Raw genomic sequence first — 22,772 nt, forward strand, 5'->3', positions numbered from 1 at the left:
AAATTTTGTTGGAATGTGTGTGCAGTAATATAAAGCAAGTGCATGCTACGTACTGGTGCATAATTCATTTTGCAAAGGCTTTGTAGCATTCAGTGCTTTATCTACTATGAAGTATGATTGTTGCCATGGTGAATTATTTTTTTAAGTTATTCAGTGGAAGAGTAAATAGTCATTTCCAACTCCCAGTAATTGCCTTATCCCAGTTCATTCCTCTCCATGGCCATCTTCTGCCTAGCTTCTTTTCCTTGCATGTATATTTTAAAGGCACACACTGCATGCAGAGTAAATACTTCCCTGTCACCGGAGCTGTCTCCACAGTTCAGAGCTTTAGGAGTGTTTGTCCGTCTGTAGAAAATATGAAGAAGGATGATCCCTAATGCTTATATAACTTGTGCACAGACCTGTTAAAATGAACCCCAAGCTGTAGGGGAAAGTGAGCAGAAGCTAGTTAAATAGAACTTTTTGTTTTACTTGCAGTTTTATTGTGTTCTGTTTGAAGACAGTGCTGATGTATAGCATCAGGAATTTTCTCCCACCCATCTTTACTCTTTTTCTGTTCAAGTGGTTGAGCTCTCAAATCCATCCCTGTAGAGACAGCCTAGGAATGCCTCAATGACAGTAATTTCTAAATGTCATCCTAGTGACTTTACTGACAGGTGAGAGTAGACAATGAGAATGGTACTGACAGTGTGTAAAATCAGATTTTTTTTAATGATAAAAACAGACATAAATTGAGTTTCTGTATATCCTGGAACTGAAATTTAGGCCTTTTTTCTTCCTACTCTGAAGATTCTGTGTTTTGTGACATTTTAAAGACCCAAGGTTTCAGCAGCTTCCCTTAGAAGCCACCTGTAACTATTGTTGTGTTGTACCATCTATGAGAAGTGCTGAATTCACAGTCATTGACTGGAAAAGATTTAGTGGGGAAACACAGTTTTGTTTGTTTTCTGTGTGATGTTTGTTTTCATTTCAATTCTGTTGATGTTTCCTCTCTGAGCCTTACTGTTGCTATAGACAAATTTCTGCTTTTGCTGTTTTAAACCTTAAAAATGGCTCTTTTTCTAACAAACAGTTACTGTTCTTCAGAATGGCATTTATTATTCTACATCTAAGTCTGTTGAGATATACATATGTTAATGAACCTGAAAAGACATTTTCTTTAATCTCTTCCAGCAGTCTGGTATGTAGTAAATAGAATTGTTTTGTAATTTCCAAACTGTTATAAGATCCCGTGTTATCTCATTCTGTATGCCACGCTAAGGGGAGGGGGAAGCCAGGATTCTGAGGGGAAGGTAATACAAAGTAATATTTGAGAAAGTTAACATGACCCTCTGCTGATTGGGGTGTTTCTGCCCAGAAAGGTGCACACAAACTTCCCTGTCCATCATGCATGTTAAAGTAAAACTCCAGCAAAACTCAAATCAAAGCAAAAATAGCAAAAAAAATCCATTGTGGGAATGGTTATGAGTGTAGGAACTTTGCCCAAAGGGATGGGGTGCTCTGCATCTTGCTGTGCAATAACAGCAGAAATGTGAATTTCCTTCGAGTGTGGTGCTAGAATGCTGATGTGCGTAGGTCTGCTTTGAGATTATTAACGTTTACCTGCTTCATGCTGATGTTTAGGGCTTTGTGGTCACTTTGTTTGTGGAACCTTTGAGCAATTGAGAACTCTCTTTGGCTGTGTTGTGTGAGTAACTTTGCAGCCCCCATACAAGTTGTGCGTTCAGCCGTCAGCCTGGATCAGGTCACTCTGCATCTTCTGTGGTGGTGCTGCAGAAATAAAAGGAGCTTTGTGCCAAAGCCTCTCGATCTCCCTGTTACAGGGCAGGCTGTGCAGGGAGCAGCACTCTGTGCTCTGTCAGCTTTGCTGGGCGAGGATTTGGGTATTCGCTTACTTGGCTGTGCCTCTCACACCTGATTCTGGGGTTTTTGTACTATTTGGTGCACTTGGTTTTGCTTCTTCTCAATTTGTTTCAAGCCTTTGGTTGTTTGTTTTAGGCTGGCTCCTGCCTGTGTTTTCACTGCGTTGTCTCCTGATACTGTGGTTCTAATTGTGAGTGCACAGCCTTGTGCAAATGCCTCCATGCAGGAGAACTTGGAGATATTTCCTGAACTAATAAAGCGCAGGGGACTTGGAGGGAAACAAGGAGGCACATAAACAAACACCAAGCAGAAAATAACATCACCCTTGAATTCAGCTTCTGTGTGAGGCACTCAGTGACTGTGTGTTTTATCAAATGAGCTGTTGTATCTGGTATTAGGGAAAAAAACCACCAACACACACAAACCCATGAAAAACCCCACCCCAAGGACCTTCAAGCAGGTGGCAAGGAGTGAACATTCTCAGTAGTGCAAGCTGCTGTACAACTGAAGAGAAAGTATCACTTCCGTTGACAGAGATGGTGGAAGAGATTTTGGGATTTGGATTTGTAAAGTAGCCTTCAGTGGCAGATAAAGTTGATGAAATTATGATAAAAATTGAAATATTGAATCGGGCTAGAAACGGAACAGAGAAGCCATGCTGCTCCGGGCTTTCATGGGGTATGTTGTGTATGAATGGGAGTGTACAGTTTGTACTGGTGTGGTACCAGCAGAGGCAGGGGAAAGGCAGTAGATCCCAGTTAGTTGTAAGGGTTTGCATAGCTGGGTGATAGACCAGTACAGTGACACCTGGAATGCAGTGGGGCTAGAGGCAGCAGGAGCCCCTTGCTCATGAGCCAGGACTGACAGTGGAGTGTGGGAGATTCTGACACTGCCCTGGGGCTCAGGGAACCCCATGTGTGCGCGGGAAACTCAGAGGGGACCAAGGCCCCTTTCTGGCTCTTGCATGGCATCAGAGAGCTGGGCGACTGCTCTTCACATGGAGCGTTGATTTGCTATGGGAGGGCATTAGTGACAGGCAAATTCTGGCTCATGGCCAAAATGCTGAATAGGCAAAACTTAGTCTCACACTCAGGACCACTTTTTTTCTTCCTTATTCTATTTTGGGGAACACAAAAAAAAATGTAAACTCTGCAGAGGGCTGATATGTACGCAGGTCCCTAAAACGCACGCTGCTGCAGTCTGGTAAAACATCAAATGAAAACATTCTGTCCTTTCTTATCTTTTTCTAATTTAATTCATTGCTTTCTGAGACTTCCGTTCAGTGAGTAGCAGCTCTGGCAATGACAGATATTCTATTGTGACTGAAATACGCATTTTGTAAGTCATAACTTTACTTGGTATTTAAATAAACTGTGTATGTACAGCGTGCAAGATTTATGCAGAACACAGCTGGAGGTATTCTGCTCAGAATTCCTATGGTTTAAAATGTCTCTTTCAAGTTTGAAAATGTGTTGTGAAGTAGATACCATTATGATAATTGGAGGTTCAGCTTCTCTGTCTTGCTCTATTATTTTTTTGAATACAATTAACACATCACACACATTTCACCTGGTCTCTCCTCATTTACCTCTGACACTTCCTTGATATTTATTTAGACACATGTGGTGTCTTTGCTTTGAACTCAATAGTTGGTATATTCACTAGTTTGTTTTTTTTTTTTAATAAACATTTTTCTCATTTAGAGATATACAACTAGTTTGCACGGTTAGAGAAAGGTATACATATTGATGTCAATTTAAATATTTTACTTATTTTTTAGATGATCAGGACGTAAATTGTATAAAGATTGTAGAGAAAACTGTGATTAGTCTCAAATCAAAATACCTGCTGTGAAGTTGCAGAAGCAGCTCGTTTATTACAGTTCTCATGAGAAAACAGTACAGAGCAGATATGCACAAAGCTGTCTAGAGAAGAAATTAAAAATATATATGAATAATACATTTAATTTAGAATTGCTATATTTTCTTTCAGGTAGCATAAAGGTGAAGCACATATCTCAGTGTTTACTTTGAAATAAGCTTTATTCTTCCAGAGTCAGTAGCAATGCTTTTGTTTCTAATGACAAAACAAAGACTAAGTTTTGGTTTTAAAATATAATCAAATTCTTAAACTACATACTGTTGGCATAGTTTTTAACTAAAATAATGTATGCGGTGTGCTGTGTTATATGTATAAAACTGTCAGCAACATAACGCCAGTGGCCTCCAGAAGACAATTACAAATTATATCAGGTTTATAATTTTGAAGGGGAAAAAAAAGGGATCTGACTCATCACATTTCAGTGATCCAGGAGAAAATAATATGAAAATATCATTAGGTGTATTTCATTTGTGGAAATTAGGCTTGGAATTTTCTTTATTTCTTTTTTTTATTTGATTTTGGTTTTAGGAACACTTCCAATGCTTGGAGTTCTAATAAGGAGTACGCTTGTTCCTCAAGCCTAAGCTTGTTCCTCACAATAACACAGGAAACTTCTCTGGATTATTTAAAAAATGTTGGCTGCACTTCGGAGTGAACCGGGGCTGCGATTTTGCAGAGTTCCTGTTCACTGTCCCTTCCTCTGATAGCTGTTTCCGTGGGATTTTCTGTAACTGTCTTTCTGGAGATGTCTGAGATTTGTAAATTAGTTTATTATAGGAAAAAGGTATCATCTACCAACTAAGAATTCATTTGCTTTGTCTTAAAATTGCAGTGATCAACTAAGCTTTTCAGGTGCAAGGCTTCTGTATGAAAGTTTAGAAGATTCTCCCCAGAGGGAGTTTTTTGTTGTCTTGCTCAGGGCAGTCAGGGGCCTGGCTCAGCCCTTGCTGCGCAGCTGCCTGTGCTGGGAGGCCGGGCTGCAGAACCCATCAGAGCAGGCGTTTGCCCGGGAGATCCCGGTCCAGGAGTGCTAGAGGAAATCAGGGGGCTTCTTTCAAGGTACCTTGCACTTGGACTTCAGTTTTCAAAATGCACATTTAAAATTATCTCTGTAAAACACTCCGTGGAAGAGTGTATATATATTTTTTTTAATTTTTTAAAATGAAATAATTCATAGTAAAATATTTCAAGTCCTGGCTAAGCTGTAAAGCTTAGGGCTGATAAACAAAGCATCTGAAGCCAAATGGCCCCTTAGCTAACCCCAATTAAAATAAAGATTTCATTGCGCTCTGTCCTGACAGAGAGGGAACATATTGTTGCCTTTAAGGGAGTTTGGTTTAGTTAATGAAAGAATTTATTTCATTTTTTCAAATACAGAACCTAATTAAATAAGTTTCAACTTGACTTGTAGTTGAGGACATTTTAACTCCTTAAAGGTTACTCTTGTGTCCAAGTATAGCTGTCTCTTGAATAATTTCTGATGCGGTATTTAGTGATTTATATAATAAGAAATTTTATAGTAGAGCTCACGTAACTGCCTGTTAAATGTATATCATAAATATATGTTGTTGATTCCTAAAGTGTTAAAGTTCTTATCGACATTACATTATTTTGATGTATCACATTAATTTGGCATCAAGTGTTACTCCGAGCTAGCAACTAATGCAGGATTCTTAGAAGTACTGTGGAAATGAAGGTGCCAAGAGTTTGCTTTGGGTGCCTTTTAAAAGCTGTAGATTATATATGTACTTTGCTTACTCCTGGTGCTCAGTGAAAAGAAAAATATATCAAAGAATTATTTAGGTGAAGCTCTCCAAGCAGTAGTTAAAGTCTGTATGTCCAGAACATTTTTTCTTAAAGAGGATTAATGGTGAAAATGAAAGCAATTTGTGAGGATTATATGTGTGATTAGTTTGCCTTTCCTTAGGATCTGTCTGTACTTGTACGGATAAAGCTCATCCCCCATTTGGCAACCAATGATTTATTACATATTCTCAACATAGTCTCAAGAATAAAGAACACTTCTATCTAAGGCTGCTTTCTTATTACACATGAGAATATTTTACTTGAAAGCAGTCAAGAATGGGAATGCTGATGCTTACCTGAATTTCTTGCCTAAAACGGGAGGAGTGTTGAATGGCTGCTGTGTGTCTGGCAGTAAAACCAGAGGAGGTCCAGGCTGTGCTGAAGGACAGGGATGGTGCTGCTTGGCTCTGCTGTTTAAACTTGGTCACAGGAGTACCTGGAATTAACAGCACCTAACCAGCATTTACACAAAGGGAGGGGGCTTCTGAATTATTTGTTACTGAAACTGAGGCTAACCAAGGGAGTTCATGCTTAAAGGAACATTTTCAGTTGGAACAAGTATGTCAATATTTTCCCCAAATGTATCTATCAAGCTCTAAATACGTTTTGTTCTGGAGCAGTGGCCCCCACTGCATAGGGAGGACTGCTTGATTTAAGGACACCCATATGTGCCCCTTCATTTGGGGATTTTAAGCTAACGCTGGAGTGTGTGTTCTCTTCCAAATGCCACTCAGTCACGTGCCCTCCTTTACATGTTCAATGAATTGCAGTTCAGCTCTCTTACAGAGAGTTTTCAGGGTGAGCAGTGAAGCTGTCTCCAGTAAAGGACGATTGATTTCCCTGAGTCAGGGTCATTCCCAAAGCTCTTGACAGTTTCTGCTTCAGGTCTGTGTGATTGTTGCCTTCAACTGTGGAGGTAAATGATACGCAAAAAATTCCTGCCTCTGAGAGGAAATTAACAGTTTTATTTATGGATAAGTAACAAAATATTAAATTGTTTAGGAGGGGCTTGCAGGGGCTTTTTAGTTGAAAAAGAGTGTTCTTTGGTGTGGGTGTGAACATGAATGAAATTAAGGGTTAGGTGGTACTGGGGTCCTAAAAATCTCTGATTTATTTGAGATATGTTACAGATCCCGAGGTAGCTGAAATGCAGTGCTGTTCTTTTCTCTTCTGTGATTTTCTGTCGATCATTATAATTATGTTGTGTTTCCGAAATCTCAATAGTTGCCAAATGTAACCAAAAATAAAGCATCACATCCAGCCAGAGTTCCAGATATCCTCACTCTGCCCTAAAGCCATGTTTCCAGCCATTATCTTGTCATAGCTTATTGGGCTCAATTTTAATTAAATGTTAATAGCAATTTTGCAGTCAGAACTGACATGAAAGTTTTCCAAAGATTATTATACCCACAGGATATCTTTATTATGTGCTTTTCTTGTTTCTTGTTTATTATTTTGTCCAAGCCCTGTTCTTTGGGAAAGTCTTTGGTGATGGAGAACATGAAACAGAAAATGGTGCAGTGTCTTGACTGACAAGGATCAGTTTACATGGGCTTATCAACTGAATTTTCTATTCTTCAAGAACATCAAAAACTTAGATGTTTGATAAGGATCTTGGGCTTTATTTGATTTTTCTTAGTGTGGTGTATACACTGAGTGTTCTACATTTAGGTTTCAACATACAGATGCTGAGTCTTTAAATACAAAAAGGGCTTTTGCAGTGCTGCAACCTGTAGTTCTTGTGTCTCTGCCTTTAAGGATGTTGTGTTCACAAATGGTAGGCACAGCTTATACTGTTGGATGTTGGATCACTGGTTCTTACTGTTGTATAGGAAGCCCTGTAGTATTAATTGGTTGTCAAATCCCTAAGAAATAACAGATTAATGTGCTTGATCACAATGCCCTGTTTAGAAGCTGCAGTTTGCCCCTGTCCCCAGCCTCCCTGTGTAACACAATTACAGATGTGCATCCAGGACATTTAGTGGATTGCGTTTCATTAATACAATTTGAGCAGACAATACCAAGTTGCTGTCGGGCTGTGCTGACAGCTAATTACTGAAATGAAGGGTGTACATGGTTAAGAAACAGTGGAGCATGTCTCAGGAATAGGAAAGCAGCACAGAAATAGTGCCACATCTTGGAATCACTCCTCTGGACAGTTTGCTGTCACTGCAGACCAGCTTTGTCACATACGTGATCATGGTGGGGAGTTAGACTTCAGGGAAACAAAGGTTGTTACTGTTGATGAAAATGCAATGTAGTTCTGGTTTGCCCTTCCCTCTGGTTAATTCAGACACTTGTATGTACTTACCCATCCGCTGACCACACTTAGCTCTTGCTTACAGACATCGCTGCACATTTTCCCCATAGAATGTCCAGTCTGCTTATACGAATACCAGGGATACTGTGAATGTCAGTCGATTTTGTAGCATTATTTATAGGGGAGGCTCTCGCTGACAGTTTGAAGGAGGAAGATCAGGAGAGACTCCTCATTGTTTTTTCCAGTATAAGAAACCACAGGCAGTCAAGTGGGGTTTGTAACAGCAAAGGCTTAAAAGAAAGAAGAAGTGTTTTATGTAGGATAGGCAATAATCTTGCTAAGCACTTGCTCAAGTGATACTGAGGAAGTATTGGTTTGGGGGAATTTGGAGAGATACTCAGGAGAAGCCTTGGTTCAGATTTGTTTGATATGCAGACACCACCTTCTCCAAGTGCTTCTGCGCCTGTCCAAAAACTCCTTGGCTGTTGTTCTAGAGCAGTGGAAGCTGAAGCACAAGGTGTTCACTAGTGGGCAAGGGGATTAGGACATTTGTAAAAACCTCTATTGCCTAATGGAGTTTGGTCGTTACAGTATATCTGCAGATTTATTAAAAATAATGGGATGCTGGCTACAAAGAAATTTTATCATCCAATTCATTCATCTGACATCATGTATTGGAAGACAAGGTGCTAGTTATCGTTGGAGATATTTTTCTGTTGATGCTCAGAGAACTCTTAGATTACCAGTGTGGCTTATCCGTATCCTGATGGTAACAAGAGCCAGTGGCACTTCTGAGCAACTTATGTTATTTATTCTGTGCATCTCCAAGTCCACAGGCAACATGGACATAACAAATAATCTATTTCTTGTTGAAATGGAATTGAATCTTAAAAATTGTTGGTTGAAATCTGCTGCTTGTTTGGAGAAAAAAAGGTACAGTAGCAGATTGCCAGTAAAGGATCTATTCTGCCTGATGAACTCAAAAATTATGTTGAGGCGCTGCAATAGTTTGCTATTTTTGCAATTCATTTTACGAAACAATTTCCAGATTGAGCTCTGCTTACATGTATTCTCTCTCCATGGAAATTATGTCCTTTTTCTCATTTCAAATTAGGTGAGTACAATGAAATCCTTATTTTACATATTTATTAACAAGACTTTCATCCCTGTGGTATTGTAACTGCCCTCAGTACTCTATGCAAAGAAATTACACAGAGAACTCATCTTCAGGAGATATATGTGGTCACTCTTTTTCAAGCATTACTGCTTGAAAAATTACAATTACAGTTGTGTTATTCTTACGTGTTGCTCTATCAGCCCTTATTTTGTGTCCTTCCTTTCTGGAAGCTGTCAGTGGCATTGATTTTTTTGTTTTTTTTTTTTTTTTTAATTCTGAAATAAATCACATTAAAGGCCTCATGCCAAGTCTGAATCTCATTGGATATTCATTGTTAGAAAATTGATGAGTGAAGAAATGATATCAACTGTGCTGTCTGGCACATAGAGGGTTAAGGGAATTTTTGGTCTCACCAAAAAGTATTTGGTCAGGTACTCAGGTGCTGGAAATTTTCTTAGCAACATCAGTCACCTAGGAACATGATCATCTGCTGTTCTGGGGTAGAGATTACAGAGCTTAATGATTAGCTTCTATAAGCTGCAGCTGATGCCAGACTCTACCCCCTTTACACCTAATTAGCCTCATTAATGAGCTCTTCTGCTCTCCACAGAGAGGGCTTCCTCCTCAGAATAGGAGGTAAATACTTCACCCAGGTAGATGTGCTGAAACCTTTAATTATTGCCCACACCTGCAAAGCGTTGTGTGTCTGACAGCAATATTGCTTACCCAAACTGCTTATTTACAGTGACCACAGCACCAAGCATTAACTCTTTAGCACCAGCAGAACTGTTTAGAACCTTTGCCAGTACTTATAGAGGGTGGAAGGATAGGCAGTTGCAAATTTAATGCTTAATCAAGTTGGATGTGATCTGGGGGGGGGGGGGACTTTGTATGTGATGAAAATGGTTTTAAAAGTTTCTGTGTGTTTTGTTTAATCCTGAAAAATGAGCTGAAATTGCTGTTGCATGTCAAATATAGCAATAGCTGGACTAAGAGCACCGTTAGGCAAGTTCCGGTCTTTAAATGAGCAACTTCTGTGTTTGAAGCAATGTAATTTAGTGCTGCTAAAATGGAAACATGGAAAAATACACTTGTAGTGATCAATGGAGCAGGCAGTAACTGTGCTAATGAAGTGTTCAGGGTGATTCTGAGCCGTAGCAATTCCTGGTCAATACCTAGTGTAGGCTTTGGGAAGTGTGGAGCGCTGAACATGATTGGTTATTAGCTGTGCTGCTGAGGCAGCTCTGTAACGTTTTGCGTGCATGTTTGGGTCCCAGCGTTGTCCCCATGTCCACAGTTGGAGCTGGCTGGTTCGTTAGCAGCTCTTTCCTCAGTAGCCAGCATTCCTGAAGCTTCCGCAGGCAGTGAGCATTCCCAGCAGCCATGGTGCAGGTTCTCTCTGGCACTGGCAAGAATTGCTGTCGGGTTGGTTCCGTGGAGTGCTCTGCCTTGTGGAGTGTGAATATTGGGCTGCAGGATTCTCTGAGGCTGCAGGCAGCTGCCCTCACAAGCTGGGCATCTTTCTGAGAGAGTTTGAGGCGAGAAAAAATGTTTTCCTGGAAAATTCATCTTCTAAAATATGTAGATGATGATGTGCCTCCTGCAAGGCATGGGCAGTGCCTGTGTGAATGAATGGGATTTCCAGGCAAAGTGATGCATTTTCATGCATTTTAGTCAACTCTGTTTCCCTTGAAGATGCTCTTAGCAGGCTGCTGAGCTAATGTGAACAGAAGCCTTTGAGTTAAAAAAGGAATTTGGAGCAAAAAACATGTATTCACGTAACTGAAAATTATTAACAGAAAATAGGGTCTCCAAGCTGTGAGGTCACTGCAATAAGAGACATCATTATTAACAATTCTTTTGCATGTGTAGGGGAACATTTGTTTTACTTTATTAATAATTAAAACCAGCATCAAACTTCCCCAGCCAAGATAGAATCATGCACCATGTGAATCACAGAAATTCCTGTGCATTTTTCCAAGAATGCAGTTTTAACTGAATGCCAAAATAAAGCATCAAAATGAATTATTTTTAAAATATTTGAATTATGTTTTGTCAGTTGTTGCAGCTTGGCATCATCGTTACATAAATGGGATGGATGCACTGCATGTGGACTCTTCTGGTGGAAACGCTGGCATGTTCAGTTCCCTTTCCTTGGTGGAAGCCGGGGGTTCCAGGGCAGATGAGAAGGACTTGTACAAGCTCCAGCTGATCTCTGAGGGCGTGTGGGTCTGGAGGGGAGCAGAGCCCGGCAGTCCCTGCCCATCTGCTCCCTGTCAGAGCACGCAGCCGTGCTGCTGGCCCCGTGCCCCGGCCAGCCAGCTCCGGGCGCTCCCGCCTGGTCTCCACGACAACTCCGGGAGCCGCCGAACCACTGCTCCCAGCCAGATGCTTCCCTGCACATGGGCTCTAATTAGATGGCGTTTTCCCCTCACAAAGGAGTTGGGAATTTTGCGTGGTTTCCATGTCAGAAATGTGTCGCGATAGGATGGGAGTTGGGAGGAGCCATGTGGCCCAACCGGACATGATTGCACTTGCAGGCTGCGGCGTGTGAGCCGTGGGTTTGCAGGAATGCACGACGGTTCGTGGACAGAGCAAAATGTGTGGGGAGAGCGGAGAAAGGAGAAGTCTGCTTCCTTTTTTGTCCTCACACTGGATGCAACTTCATGTTTGTAATGTACCAGGGTGGAACTGGGGGACTGAGGCAGATTACACATCTGGCACTAGCTGCTTGGAAGACTCAGCATTCCCAGGCTCTCAGAGGCAAGGTTTCTTTTTTTTTTTAATTCTTATTTCTTACTTCTTAAAGTATTTGGATAAGAACTACAAGCTGTGAGATGTTGTACAGGAGAGCCTGGGAAAATGAAATCAAACCTAACCTATAAAAATGATACGTTCTAATATGTCTGGATCCTCAGCCTGTTGTGGGATGAAAGTGATAGAAGATCAGCAGCTTTGATGATTATACTGATGTGGTGTTTTCTGTGTCTTGCCTTCTCATGAGGTAAAATCCGTGCCTCTTTCTGACAATGGGTGAGAAAATGGTAAAAGGACAGTGAAAAGTTCTCATTTATTTTAAAAGGGAAATGCTTTCCTTTGCTCTCCTCCATCCCTGAGGAAAGGCATCTTGAGTGGTTATATCCTGATGGCTCAGCTCTCTCCCTGGAGTGCCTTGGCAGACACAGAACAGACTGATGCTCTGGGACAAGCAGAACAAATGCAAGTGGCTTTGGAATGGCAGGTTCCAGCTGTCCCCAGGAGTGGATGCTGTGGTGTTTCTAAGAGGACCAAAGTTACTGAGTTACAGTCTCACCCCTGTGATAAATGACAGTGAGCATACACGTGTGTGCATGTATGTATTCATCACTGACCACTTCAGTTTCCCCAGAATCCTGTACGTGACTCGGGCAGGAGGGAATGGAACCTTTTTCCAGTGTTCTAATCCAGGGCCCCGGTAAGCTGTCTCAGGGGACAGGATCTGCTCTAAGATGAGCCTTTTCTGGCTGTATTTTTCCGTGGCAGTAGCTGAGGCTTCCTCACCAAGTTACTGAGTGGTGTAACAGGAGGACAGATCGTCCCTCAGTGAATTCTGCTGTAGCATTTCCTTTGCCAGTTACTCTGTGAAGGAGGGGCACTGCAGGCCATGTTCTTACATTGTGCACGTCAGTGGATCTACCAGAGATTGGGTGTGTCTATCTGAGTGCAAAATTAAAGTTTCATTCCATTAGGTCCATTGTATTTATGGAGTCAGGGGGTTTGTTACTTAGCTAAGAGAGTGGGATTTTATGACCTCTCTTTATGACTAAGGCTTCTCTCACGTTGCTTTAGTGAAGTTAAAAACAGTTTGTTCTCTTTCTGCATCTGTATCAGCATCTAAATCTTATAGTAAAATACCTTGCTCTTCAAAATAGCTGTTTATTGGATGTGGTTTTGGGGAAGAAGAAGTCATATACAGCGTGCACAAAAACATATTTTCAACATATTTTTCTGGAAACCTCATTGATTTGGATGAGTTTGGACATTTTACGTGTATCTAAGAAATCAAAGAAAGCAAAATATTAACAACTGTGATCTTGAGGCATGTTGGTCATTTGTAAATCTCAGCCAATGATTTGTTATTTCTGCAGAGATGTTTTTTTCCTATTTTAACAAAATACCTTGTATTCTATTGAGTTTTAATAGGTGAAGCAAAAATAGCTCGTGGTTTATTCTGATAGGCAATACTTTGCGTAGATTGTTTTTCCAAGCACACTTTTTTATTTTGTCATAGTATAAAATAACTCTTTTAAAGAATTGCACTGCAATTTTTCTCCTCCTCTGTATTGTCACTAATATTCCACAATAGTTAAAATAGAAAAAGGCCTTTTCATTTCAGGGACCCTGAATTGGCAGCTGCTTTGCATGCCGAATGTCCCAGCTTCAATGGGAGCATTGCTCATGGAATGATTGCAGAAGCAGGCCCTGAAATTACCTTGCCAGCTAATGATAAAATCGCATGCAGGCCACAGGGGTTTTTGTGGAATAAATATAAGAGTGGAACAATATCCAGTACACATTATACCAGTAATTTAAAGCATATTCAGGACAAAGAGAGAGTTCCCAGTGCAGGCAGCATCATAGAGATTTGCTGTATCTGATAAAGATTAGGTTTCTCAGCTCATAATACCATACTATTACTTTCCTTTTGTTAGTCTTTCAACACCTACACTCCTGCATTGACACAATATCAAGTAGGAAGAGGAAGAATAGCCTTGTATTTAAGGGACTGAGCAGGGATTAAAGAAATTTCGGTTCTTTTCCCTGGCTCTGCCAGAGACTTTTGTGACCGTGTACAAGTTACTTATTATTTTCATGCCTCTATTCTTGATCTGTGAAATGGTGATTTTTTTTTTCATTTCTTTTTCCTCCCAGCCCTAAAAGCTTTCTTGCTGGCTTCTTTGCACTTCATGTGCTAGGCTTGTTGCTTGAGTTCCATCTAGGAAGCTGTAGCAGTTGTGTAGGGACAGGAAGTGTCTGGCTGCTGTGGGTGATGAAATCAGGACAGGCAATGGCTGGAATTAGCCATATGAACACTTGGAAAGCTGGCTGGCTCCACTACAGGGATGTCCTTTCATTAGCTGTGGGTATGAATGTGTGTCGTTTTACTTGGTCTAACATGAAAATGTCAGGTATCCTGATGAACCAACAGAGTTTGAAAGAAGAAGCAAAACCATTGCTCTGCCACGGAAGTTTTCTCTGGTCACGCTGACAGTTTCATCTTTTATTTGAAGCTGGTTTTGTGCCCTCTTGCTGTGTCTCTACCAGAGGCTGTATTCTGTAGTGAGGAACTGAAAAAAGTCTGAAATTGGGCTGGTGAAGGAGCTGAGCTCTTACGTGAGACACTGCGTGTTTGGGCAGTGCAGTCTGCATTCGTAATACATGGCTTTAAAACGCTTTTCAGGATTGCACTTGGCAGTAATAATTTATCAGAACTGGTAGTCTCTTATTGAACAGAGCCTGAATGTACTTTTCTTTAGAAGGCGTGTGGTCAAATCTCTGAACACGTGATTTCTTTGTTCCTGAGCTGCATCTTGAGATGCTAATAAAGCTCTGGTATCATTCACTTAATGCGGAGAGTTTGATCTCTGCTTTCTGGATCCCATTATGACTGAGGTGGATGCAAAGAGCTCTCTTGTGCTGAATGTATGGACTGGTTATGGGAGGTTATTTGTCAGTGCAATTGCAAGCTGAATGAGCTAATGTCCTATCAGGTGTCTGTCACTGATTTCAGGTTTTCTTTATGGAATCCCGCTGGCTGGCTGATGATACTTCTTCAGCTGTGATGAGCTAATCTCTCCCTGACATTGCAGTCACAGTTCTGGAAAGGTCTGCAGAGCAGTGCCTTGCCTTTGGTTGCTGCTGTACTTGACATAGACACATATATATCCAGATCATTCTCCTGTCTTGCTTTATCATTCTGGATGGAATTAAGGCTGATGAGTCCTAGAATACCCCTAAAACCTACTGGCTTTACTTTGCCATTTGCAGCATAACCACTGTCAGTACAGGATGTGGTTATTTGCAGCATCAGGTGATAATAAACAGGTGGTACATGACTGGCTTGCACGCCCTTGGTTCGCTGTGTACTGGGGGGTGCTGCAGTGGCACTGGGCTTGCAGCTTGCCCGCTGTCACGTGGGCGTCTCGTCGTGAGCAGCTCTCGAGGCTGTGCCACGGCACCCGCGGCACAGAGCTCATCACCTGCCCCACGTGCTGCCCGTGCCCGCGCACACGCAGCCCTCCTGCCTTCCGTGGCACCGCTGTGACAGCTGTCTAAGCAGTCTTCAGCTGTGGCTTCTTGGGCTTGGTGATCTTTTTGTTGGGTTTTTTCCCCCCCTCTTAGAATTGAGTATTGTGAAATCTTTGCTTGTGTGAGGGATTCTCACTGTTGACCTAATTTGACCCGTGCCTTTGACCCCTGTCTTTATTACCTTACTGTTCTATCCAGCATCCACGTGCTGCCCTCAAAGCACTGTTCTCCCGGTGCACACTCCTGCGGGAGTAGGAGTAGTTGGATTTCCATGGCTTCTCTGAGCTCCCGTGTCTTTCCAAAAGCATCCTTTGTGTTTGCCTCTGTCCCTTCCTCCATGTCGTTCTCTCATCTGAGCTGTCTTGTGTCCCACATATTTTAATCCTTTATACTCACTCTGAAAGTTCCTGCCATAACCCGTGAGCTGGGGAAAAATGATTTCCTTAAAATATAAGGGATGGTGAAATTTTTTACAGTGTAACTAAACAAAATTGGGCTTTATCTTTTAATTTGTATTATGGATTCTTAAAATAAAACAGCAGGTTTCCTGAAACTCTAGAACAGTCTGAAATAAGTCCTAGACTCCTTTTATTTTCCAGTTGCTGCCTTAAGTATTTTTAAACATTATTTTAGAATGTAATAGAATTCCAATATAAAAATAGGTCTGGCAGCAGATCAGATGTGGGCTGAAACTTTTCAGCTTTTTCAGGGGTCATGAGATGCAGCACTGCCCTGATGAACTTCATTATGCCAGATGAATATAAAACAGTCATATAAAGGGAGATTTGCAAAGACATAAAGAAAAGGCACCTATTTTTTCAGTGGACCTGGGAATCTTAATCTTATATTTTAATGGTTTTTCTGTTGTGTTAAGATTGCAGATTAAATGTGTGCATTTTTGTAATAAAAATAATTCTGTGATTCAATCTTGAAATAGATGTGAATTATCTGTAACATTACAGATGAAGTCAGATTCCTCATCGAGTCATGTTGTGCGCACATTTAGAGCCTTTGCAGTGCAATACTTCAGCCTCTGTTAGGCATTTACAGTTCAAAAGGGGATTAATAGATATGTAAGGTGTTGATGAATCAAGGCCTAAATTTTAATTGTTGGAACCAGCGAGTTTAGGAGTTGAGTTTTTCAGGACAAGTTATTTTACTTGTTTCACATGCAAACGAGACCATTCATTTCACACCAGATCTGCAGTTCTGCGGGTGTCCCCCCCGTATAATGTCATTTGTCAGTAAGAGCAGAGCTGATTAGCTTTATACTTTACAGTTAACCAGATCTGTCAGGAAAATGGTCTTATTGTCCAGCTTGTCTTTTTGTCCTGAAGCTGTGGCTGGGGGTGGAACAGTGTACGCACCTCGGGGAGGTCAGCGAGGGTGGAAGGCACTAATGCATTCTGAGCTGCAAAGCTCACGCTTGACCTCGGTGATTAAAGTTTTTTTCTGTCATCCAGCAGCCGTTGAGCCTGAAATGTCTCTTAAGAAGTCAAAAGGTCTAATCAAGCTAATGAACAAACTCAATCATTAGTACTTTGGGAAGGAAGTGTGCTAGCACCGCTGGTGCCCCAGCTGCAGGGTGTGTGTTGCTGGGGGCGCAGGAGGAGCTGCTGGAGGTGCAGCAGGGCACAGCCGCCTCCCCTTCCCAGGGCTGAGCTCATCCCACGGTGTCCCCGCTCTGCGCTGGCCCTGGGAGAAATTTCGCATTCTTGTAGGTGATAGGAAGGGATGCTTGTTTTCTTTGAAGGGTTTTTAAAGTGAGGATTAAACAAAAGCTAAACCTTCCCTGGATGAACGTCTGTGCCTCTGAACTAATCTCCATTTCTCTTTATCCATTCCTCCCAGCTCTTTTCACTCAGATTTCTCTGACATGGATAAAATATTTTTCAGGGATCCTTTGTTACGTTCCAGTATCTGAAGTTAATGGGAAAGCCTTTTTTACACTGGTCAAGTAGATGACAGCTGTTAGTCATTTAAATGCAGTAAAACCTTTCAGACAGTGCACACCTTGGCTTTGGAGCCAGAACCTTTGTCATGTGTGTCCTGGAAACTGGCACCAGTGTCTCAAATACACGCACATACCAGCCAGACCTGTTTTTCCAAACACTTTCTCTTTGTTTTTTTTATAATGAAGTGTCTTCTAATTCTTTATTCTGATGAGAGCAAAGCCACAGCAAAGAAGAATAAAGTAGTATTTTCACACTTGGGCTTCTTGCCTGGGAAGCATGTACTGATTTTGGTTTTCCCTGTAAAAAGAGTAAATCAAAACCAGTTTATTATTTTTAAAATAAATTACCCTGAAACTGTAGCTATCACATAAGAAACCTTCTTTTTTCTTCCAAATCCACGGAAATCCACTGGTTCAAGCAAGGGGTGATAGAAACTCTCCTAAGAAAGTAACTTCTTCCCTCTGTCAAGAAGACCCATCCTGTGCTTAAACAGACACTTGCAATTGATCCTCAGTCATTTTAGCTGCCCTGTTGTCTTGATTTTACACAGCCAGTGGTAAATATGAGATTACTAATTCAAAGCTTTCAGAAATAGAATGATATCATTCTTTTAAAGAGGATGCTTTAAGACTTTTTGCTATCTAATGTTACTTTTGACTACTCAACAGATGAAGAGTCCAAATATATTCTGGGTTAATATGAGCATCCATAAGCATATGTATGGGTTAGTATGAGCATCCATAATAATTATACATCAGTTTAATTTAGTCCTTCTTTGTTATTTGTTTTTAATTCAATAAATATATTTGCTCGCTATGTTGTGTATTTGTAGAAGTGTGGAAGAAATTGGTGCCCTTATGGCAGTTACAGAGCAGACTTCAGCATTACCATAACTCATTAAAATAAGATAAAAGTAGACCTGTAAAACAATTTCTGTCTTTTACCGGCAAAATTGTGAAAAAGGGAAATTCCACTCCTCCAATATGAGTTTTTCAGAGATGCGGAAAGAACAGAGTGGACCTTCCTGATCCGTTTGTGCTGGCTCTGCTGAGACAAATAAGCAGGGTATACAGAATTCACATGACTGTGTGTCATATTTTGGGGAGAGTAAGTGATACTAGCTTTTTGAATGATGAAAGTTCTTCAGCTGTAGCAAAATGTGTGCAAAGCCACTCTGGTTTATTTTGATGATCTGCAATTTTCCAGCCTGTTTTTCCATCCTGTGGTTGGGACTTGCAAATAAAGTGCAGTTTACTCAGTGCTAGGTAAGGCCCGTGTTCCTTACCTGATTACTTTGGAAGGGAAGAAGGTCGGGTGCAGGCAGTGGATTCACAGGGACTCAGTCAAGGCTGTAAGAGTGTTTAATGCTCTGAACTCTCCAGGGTGAACCCATCACTTTCTGCGAAGAAGCGTTTGTGTCCCACCGTTCGTCTGTGATGAGGCAGTTCCTGCAGAATGCCATCCAGCTCCAGCTCTTCAAGCAGGTACTGCCTCCAGTGATCCATGGGGAAGCAGATTCTGTAACAATTCACGTGGGGTCTGGGGGACTGTTTCTAAATCTCTTGATCCTGTGGTGCAGCACCTCACTTCCTGCTTGCTGCCTTCCCTCAGACACAGGTGCTGAGGCTTTCTGTAGAGGTGGATGGGTTTTCCCACTAATGGTCTCTGAGCTCAAGGGTTTTTCTTACCTGAGCATACTTGGACCCAAGATATCTCCTGTAAACTTTGTCCAGGAAGCATATTACTGTTGAACATAGAACTACTGCTTTAGGGCAGCTGAAAATGTGTGTGTGTAGCCAAACATGAATGCTAGGGCACACCTTAGGGCAGTGCTCAGCATTGTGTCAGTTTGGGTGGTGTTTTCATTCTATTTTGAGTCCCTACCCAATGCAAACCTTGAGGTTATTCCGGCTAATGAAGGATAAAATCTTTCTGAAAAGACGAAGAATGGGATGGTTGATGTGTTTCTGTCTTCTAATGCTGATGCAGTTCATTGATGGGCGTCTGGATCTGCTGAACTCGGGGGAGGGCTTCAGTGACGTGTTTGAAGAGGAGATAAATATGGGAGAATATGCAGGTAAGAAATATTTTAAGGTAATTTCAGACACTTTTGTTGACTTACCATTTGTGGGTTATCATGATGGAATTGGTCATTGCTGCTAGGTAAATAACTGAGGCTTTGTGATCTTGGCAGACTGAAATGTCTTAAATTTTTGTTCTTTCCTCTGTCAAGAGCTTTGAATAATGTATTGTAGTCTGAGTAGTGCTTGTTCAGTCTTCAAAAACCTCAGCATTACCACTTTATTAAAGTACAAATAAAAGAGTTCTTGCATGGGAGGAAAAATCTTGGCTTTACCCAGAAGCACCTCAGATTTCTTTTAGTGAACTTAAAAACATCTGTCTTGTCAAATGTCTGAGACGATGCAGAGAAAACAGGAAAATGTAAATCTCTCATCAATGTTATGTTTTCTACTGAAAGAAAAGGCTGGCTGTCCTGTTCTGTCCATGCTCCAGAACCACCAAGTGCCAGCACTTCACATTTTGAGCTTGTTTTCTGTTCAGCAGAGGGTTACAATTTGTTTGTTTGTGTGTTTGGTTCTCTGTAGGTAGCGACAAACTGTACCACCAGTGGCTGTCCACAGTGAGGGTAAGCACACGAGATCCTGCCACACACCCTGAACTGGGGTTGGCCCGTTGAAGATTTTCATGTAGTGACAGAGACAGTAAATCTTACAGCTGTTTACATCTGCTTGCATATAATCAAATTTGATTTCTGGAAATGTTATTTTGCACTGAAAGTAGGAAATACAACATTGGCCAGGGTTTAATTCCTTGGGTTTTGCCCTTCTGTGTTTCTCAGTAAGGTGCTGTACAGCAGTAGTCCGTGGGGTGTGGCAGGGGTGTAGAGCAACAACCAGGTGAAGAGATGATTGCAGTGGGTGTATCACTGGCTCATCACTGATTATATTCATCACATGAAAGTCAACTGTTCTAGAGTTAATGTTTGTGACTGCAGTTAGATTTCATCTTCCCTCAGTTCATCCCTTTATCAACTACTTGTATCTTAAAAAGGCACCATGTGTGTGATAATCAGGACTGTGGGATGAGGGAAAGGAAAAGAGCAAAGTGAAACCAGGTCTCCCCTCTTCAGATTGAACGGACAGACTGTCCTGAGGCAGAGTCTCTGGCTCAGACATTGAGTGCTGCTCAGGATACTTGTGTCTGAAACTTGGTTAGGATTTTAGTGGAATGTACAGAGCAGCCCTGAGGTGAGTGGAAGCACAGGACGCAGTTTGTGAGACGTGTAAGACAAGGGCTCTTGGCAGGCACCCGTATTGTCTCTTGGACAAGTGCTGTATTAAACAGAACTGGGCAAAACCAGAGCGACATTCAGAGTGGTTTTCTTTGGGTCTTTTTCTTTAAATCTGACCTTTTCATACCCAGCTCTGCTAATAAGGATAGTTAATGCTCTGTTATTTTAAGTTAAGAATGGTGGATTTTAGATGGCTGTTTGCTTTAAAGAGCTTTGATAACATTTTTTCCCTTGTTACTATAATTACAGAAAGGAAGTGGAGCCATTTTAAACACAGTAAAGACCAAGGCTAACCCTGCCATGAAGACTGTCTATAAGTTCGTAAGTATTGAGTACTGGCTTACTACTGAGATAAGAGTCTAATTACAATTCTGTTTTAACCTTTCAAATGAGACTCAAGACTTACATCCGTTTTTATTGGACTCACAAAATTACTCAAAATATACATTCATTCAAATTTCAAATTTAAATGAAAAAGTCATTTTGAAATTTAAACTCAATTGAAATGCAAAGTACAATGGGAACTTGTGATTTCTTTTGAAAGTACAGATGATAAATTCCATTTATTACACAGAACTCTTTCTGAGAAATAGCGCCTGTGTTCTCTGCTAGGCAGCTCTACCATCTCATCATTACTCTGTTGGAAATCATTGTTACCTCAGCTTTCCCTGCTTGCAGCTTCATTGAAAGAAGGGAATCCTCTCATTTTCCAAATTGTTTCCATCTTTTCTAAACGTCAATTAATTTTCCCTAGAGATTTCTAATACCTGCTTATTTTGAGCCCAACTTACTGAGTTATTCTTTAAATGGAAGTGTTTTCAGTGCTGGTAACAAACAGCTGGTGTGTTGCTGTGCTGTGGTGTGTGGCTGCCAGCTCCACGCTGCCAGATCAAACAGCACAGAAACAAGTGAAGATTTCTGATATGCTCAGTTCTGGGGAATAATGCTACGAAAATCATTGAGCTAACCATTCAAACTTCGTTTCTTTCCTGCCTTCCTCCAGCCTGAGACAGAGGAGTAGGATGAGATTGGCTCTACTAAAAGGAACTGGCAGAGCACTGCGAGGAGAGTTTGCAGGCTCACTGCCAGTGTGGAAGAATAGAAGTTTATAGCAAAGATAAATACTTACTGGGGAACACTGAGGGTGTGGGATGCAAAAAGATGAAAGATGTCTGTGGCTTCAAAACAGGGCAAACAAAATTTTTGCAGCAAAGGTGGGGTGGTGTTCTTTGTTTATTTGGGGTCTTTTTAGCTCTCTGTTTGTTTTAATGTGTTTTCAGTATCTTGAAAACATTTTTTCTTGCCATTTTTGTTAACTGAAAACAAACTTAGTCACTGCTGGAAATAGAAGGGAATTTTAACTTAAATTATTTTTCATGCAGGCAAAAGATCATGCAAAAATGGGAATAAAAGAAGTGAAAAACCGCTTGAAGCAAAAGGTACTTGAAGTTCTTATTCAAAATGTATAAGCACCACGTCTGAAATCCTTAGCCACTGAAAGCATGATGTGATCAATAGGAAGCTGTTTGATACAGTGCTGTTAGCACACTTCAAAATGCATTACCAGCTGTCCTGGATTTTTCACACTTATAAATATTCACAGATAAAAAAAAATTGTCTTCAAATACATGAAAGCTCTGACTTAAACCCACAAAAGCCAGAAAACTGAGTGTTCTGCTTGGAGTGGTCCTGCTTCTGTCTTTCGTGCTGGGGCACTGTGTGAGGGGACTGCATGTGGACTGGGAGCACTTCCCGACAGTTCTGGCAGTGAACTTTTTGCAAATGGCAAATTGTTGTTGTTTTTGCAGTAATCAGTCAGGAAAAATAGCATCATGTTTGTCTGCCATTGGGAAGGGGATTTCTGCATTTCTTGAATGTCTGCTGCAAAGTTCAGACAGGAAGGAATTTATTAGAGTTGGTGTCCTTTGCCAGTTGGAATTATTGCTGGAAAAAATACTCAGACTGTTTGTTGTTTCCCAAATCTGTGTGTGTTTGTAAACAGCACAATTCCCAGCTGCTCCGCTGTGTTTGAGGGATGTGTTATCCAGTCCCAGCTGCTCCTTTTAAAGCACAGGTGCGGCCACACTGGCACACACCTCATGGGTACCTGGGTAACTCTGCCCTGGCTTATTGCAGATACTGCCTTTATTCTGTGCATCAGAGCCCTCGGAGTCACGGAGGAAGCCAGGCAGCTGACCTGCTGAGAGAACTGAAGTTCTTATTCAGAAATTAGTATTCAATTTGTTGCATAGGAGTTTGGGTGGTTTTGTTTTTGTTTTTTTTTTTAAT

General features: G+C 41.2%; 1 protein-coding gene across 10 annotated transcripts in view; it reads left to right on the forward strand.

The window, feature by feature from the left end:
* Positions 1 to 22,772, forward strand: part of DENND1A (DENN domain containing 1A) — a 155,608-nt gene that overhangs the window by 103,442 nt on the left and 29,394 nt on the right. For all 10 annotated transcript variants that reach the window (XM_068210944.1, XM_068210948.1, XM_068210949.1 and 7 more), the window contains 5 exons: positions 18,553 to 18,654; positions 19,160 to 19,247; positions 19,777 to 19,817; positions 20,733 to 20,804; positions 21,866 to 21,922. In XM_068210944.1, coding sequence (XP_068067045.1) covers positions 18,553 to 18,654; positions 19,160 to 19,247; positions 19,777 to 19,817; positions 20,733 to 20,804; positions 21,866 to 21,922 — 360 coding nt within the window. The remainder of the gene's footprint in view (positions 1 to 18,552; positions 18,655 to 19,159; positions 19,248 to 19,776; positions 19,818 to 20,732; positions 20,805 to 21,865; positions 21,923 to 22,772) is intronic.

Source organism: Anomalospiza imberbis, chromosome 21, assembly GCF_031753505.1.
Source record: "Anomalospiza imberbis isolate Cuckoo-Finch-1a 21T00152 chromosome 21, ASM3175350v1, whole genome shotgun sequence".
In the NCBI taxonomy this organism is placed as follows: Eukaryota; Metazoa; Chordata; class Aves; order Passeriformes; family Viduidae; genus Anomalospiza; species Anomalospiza imberbis.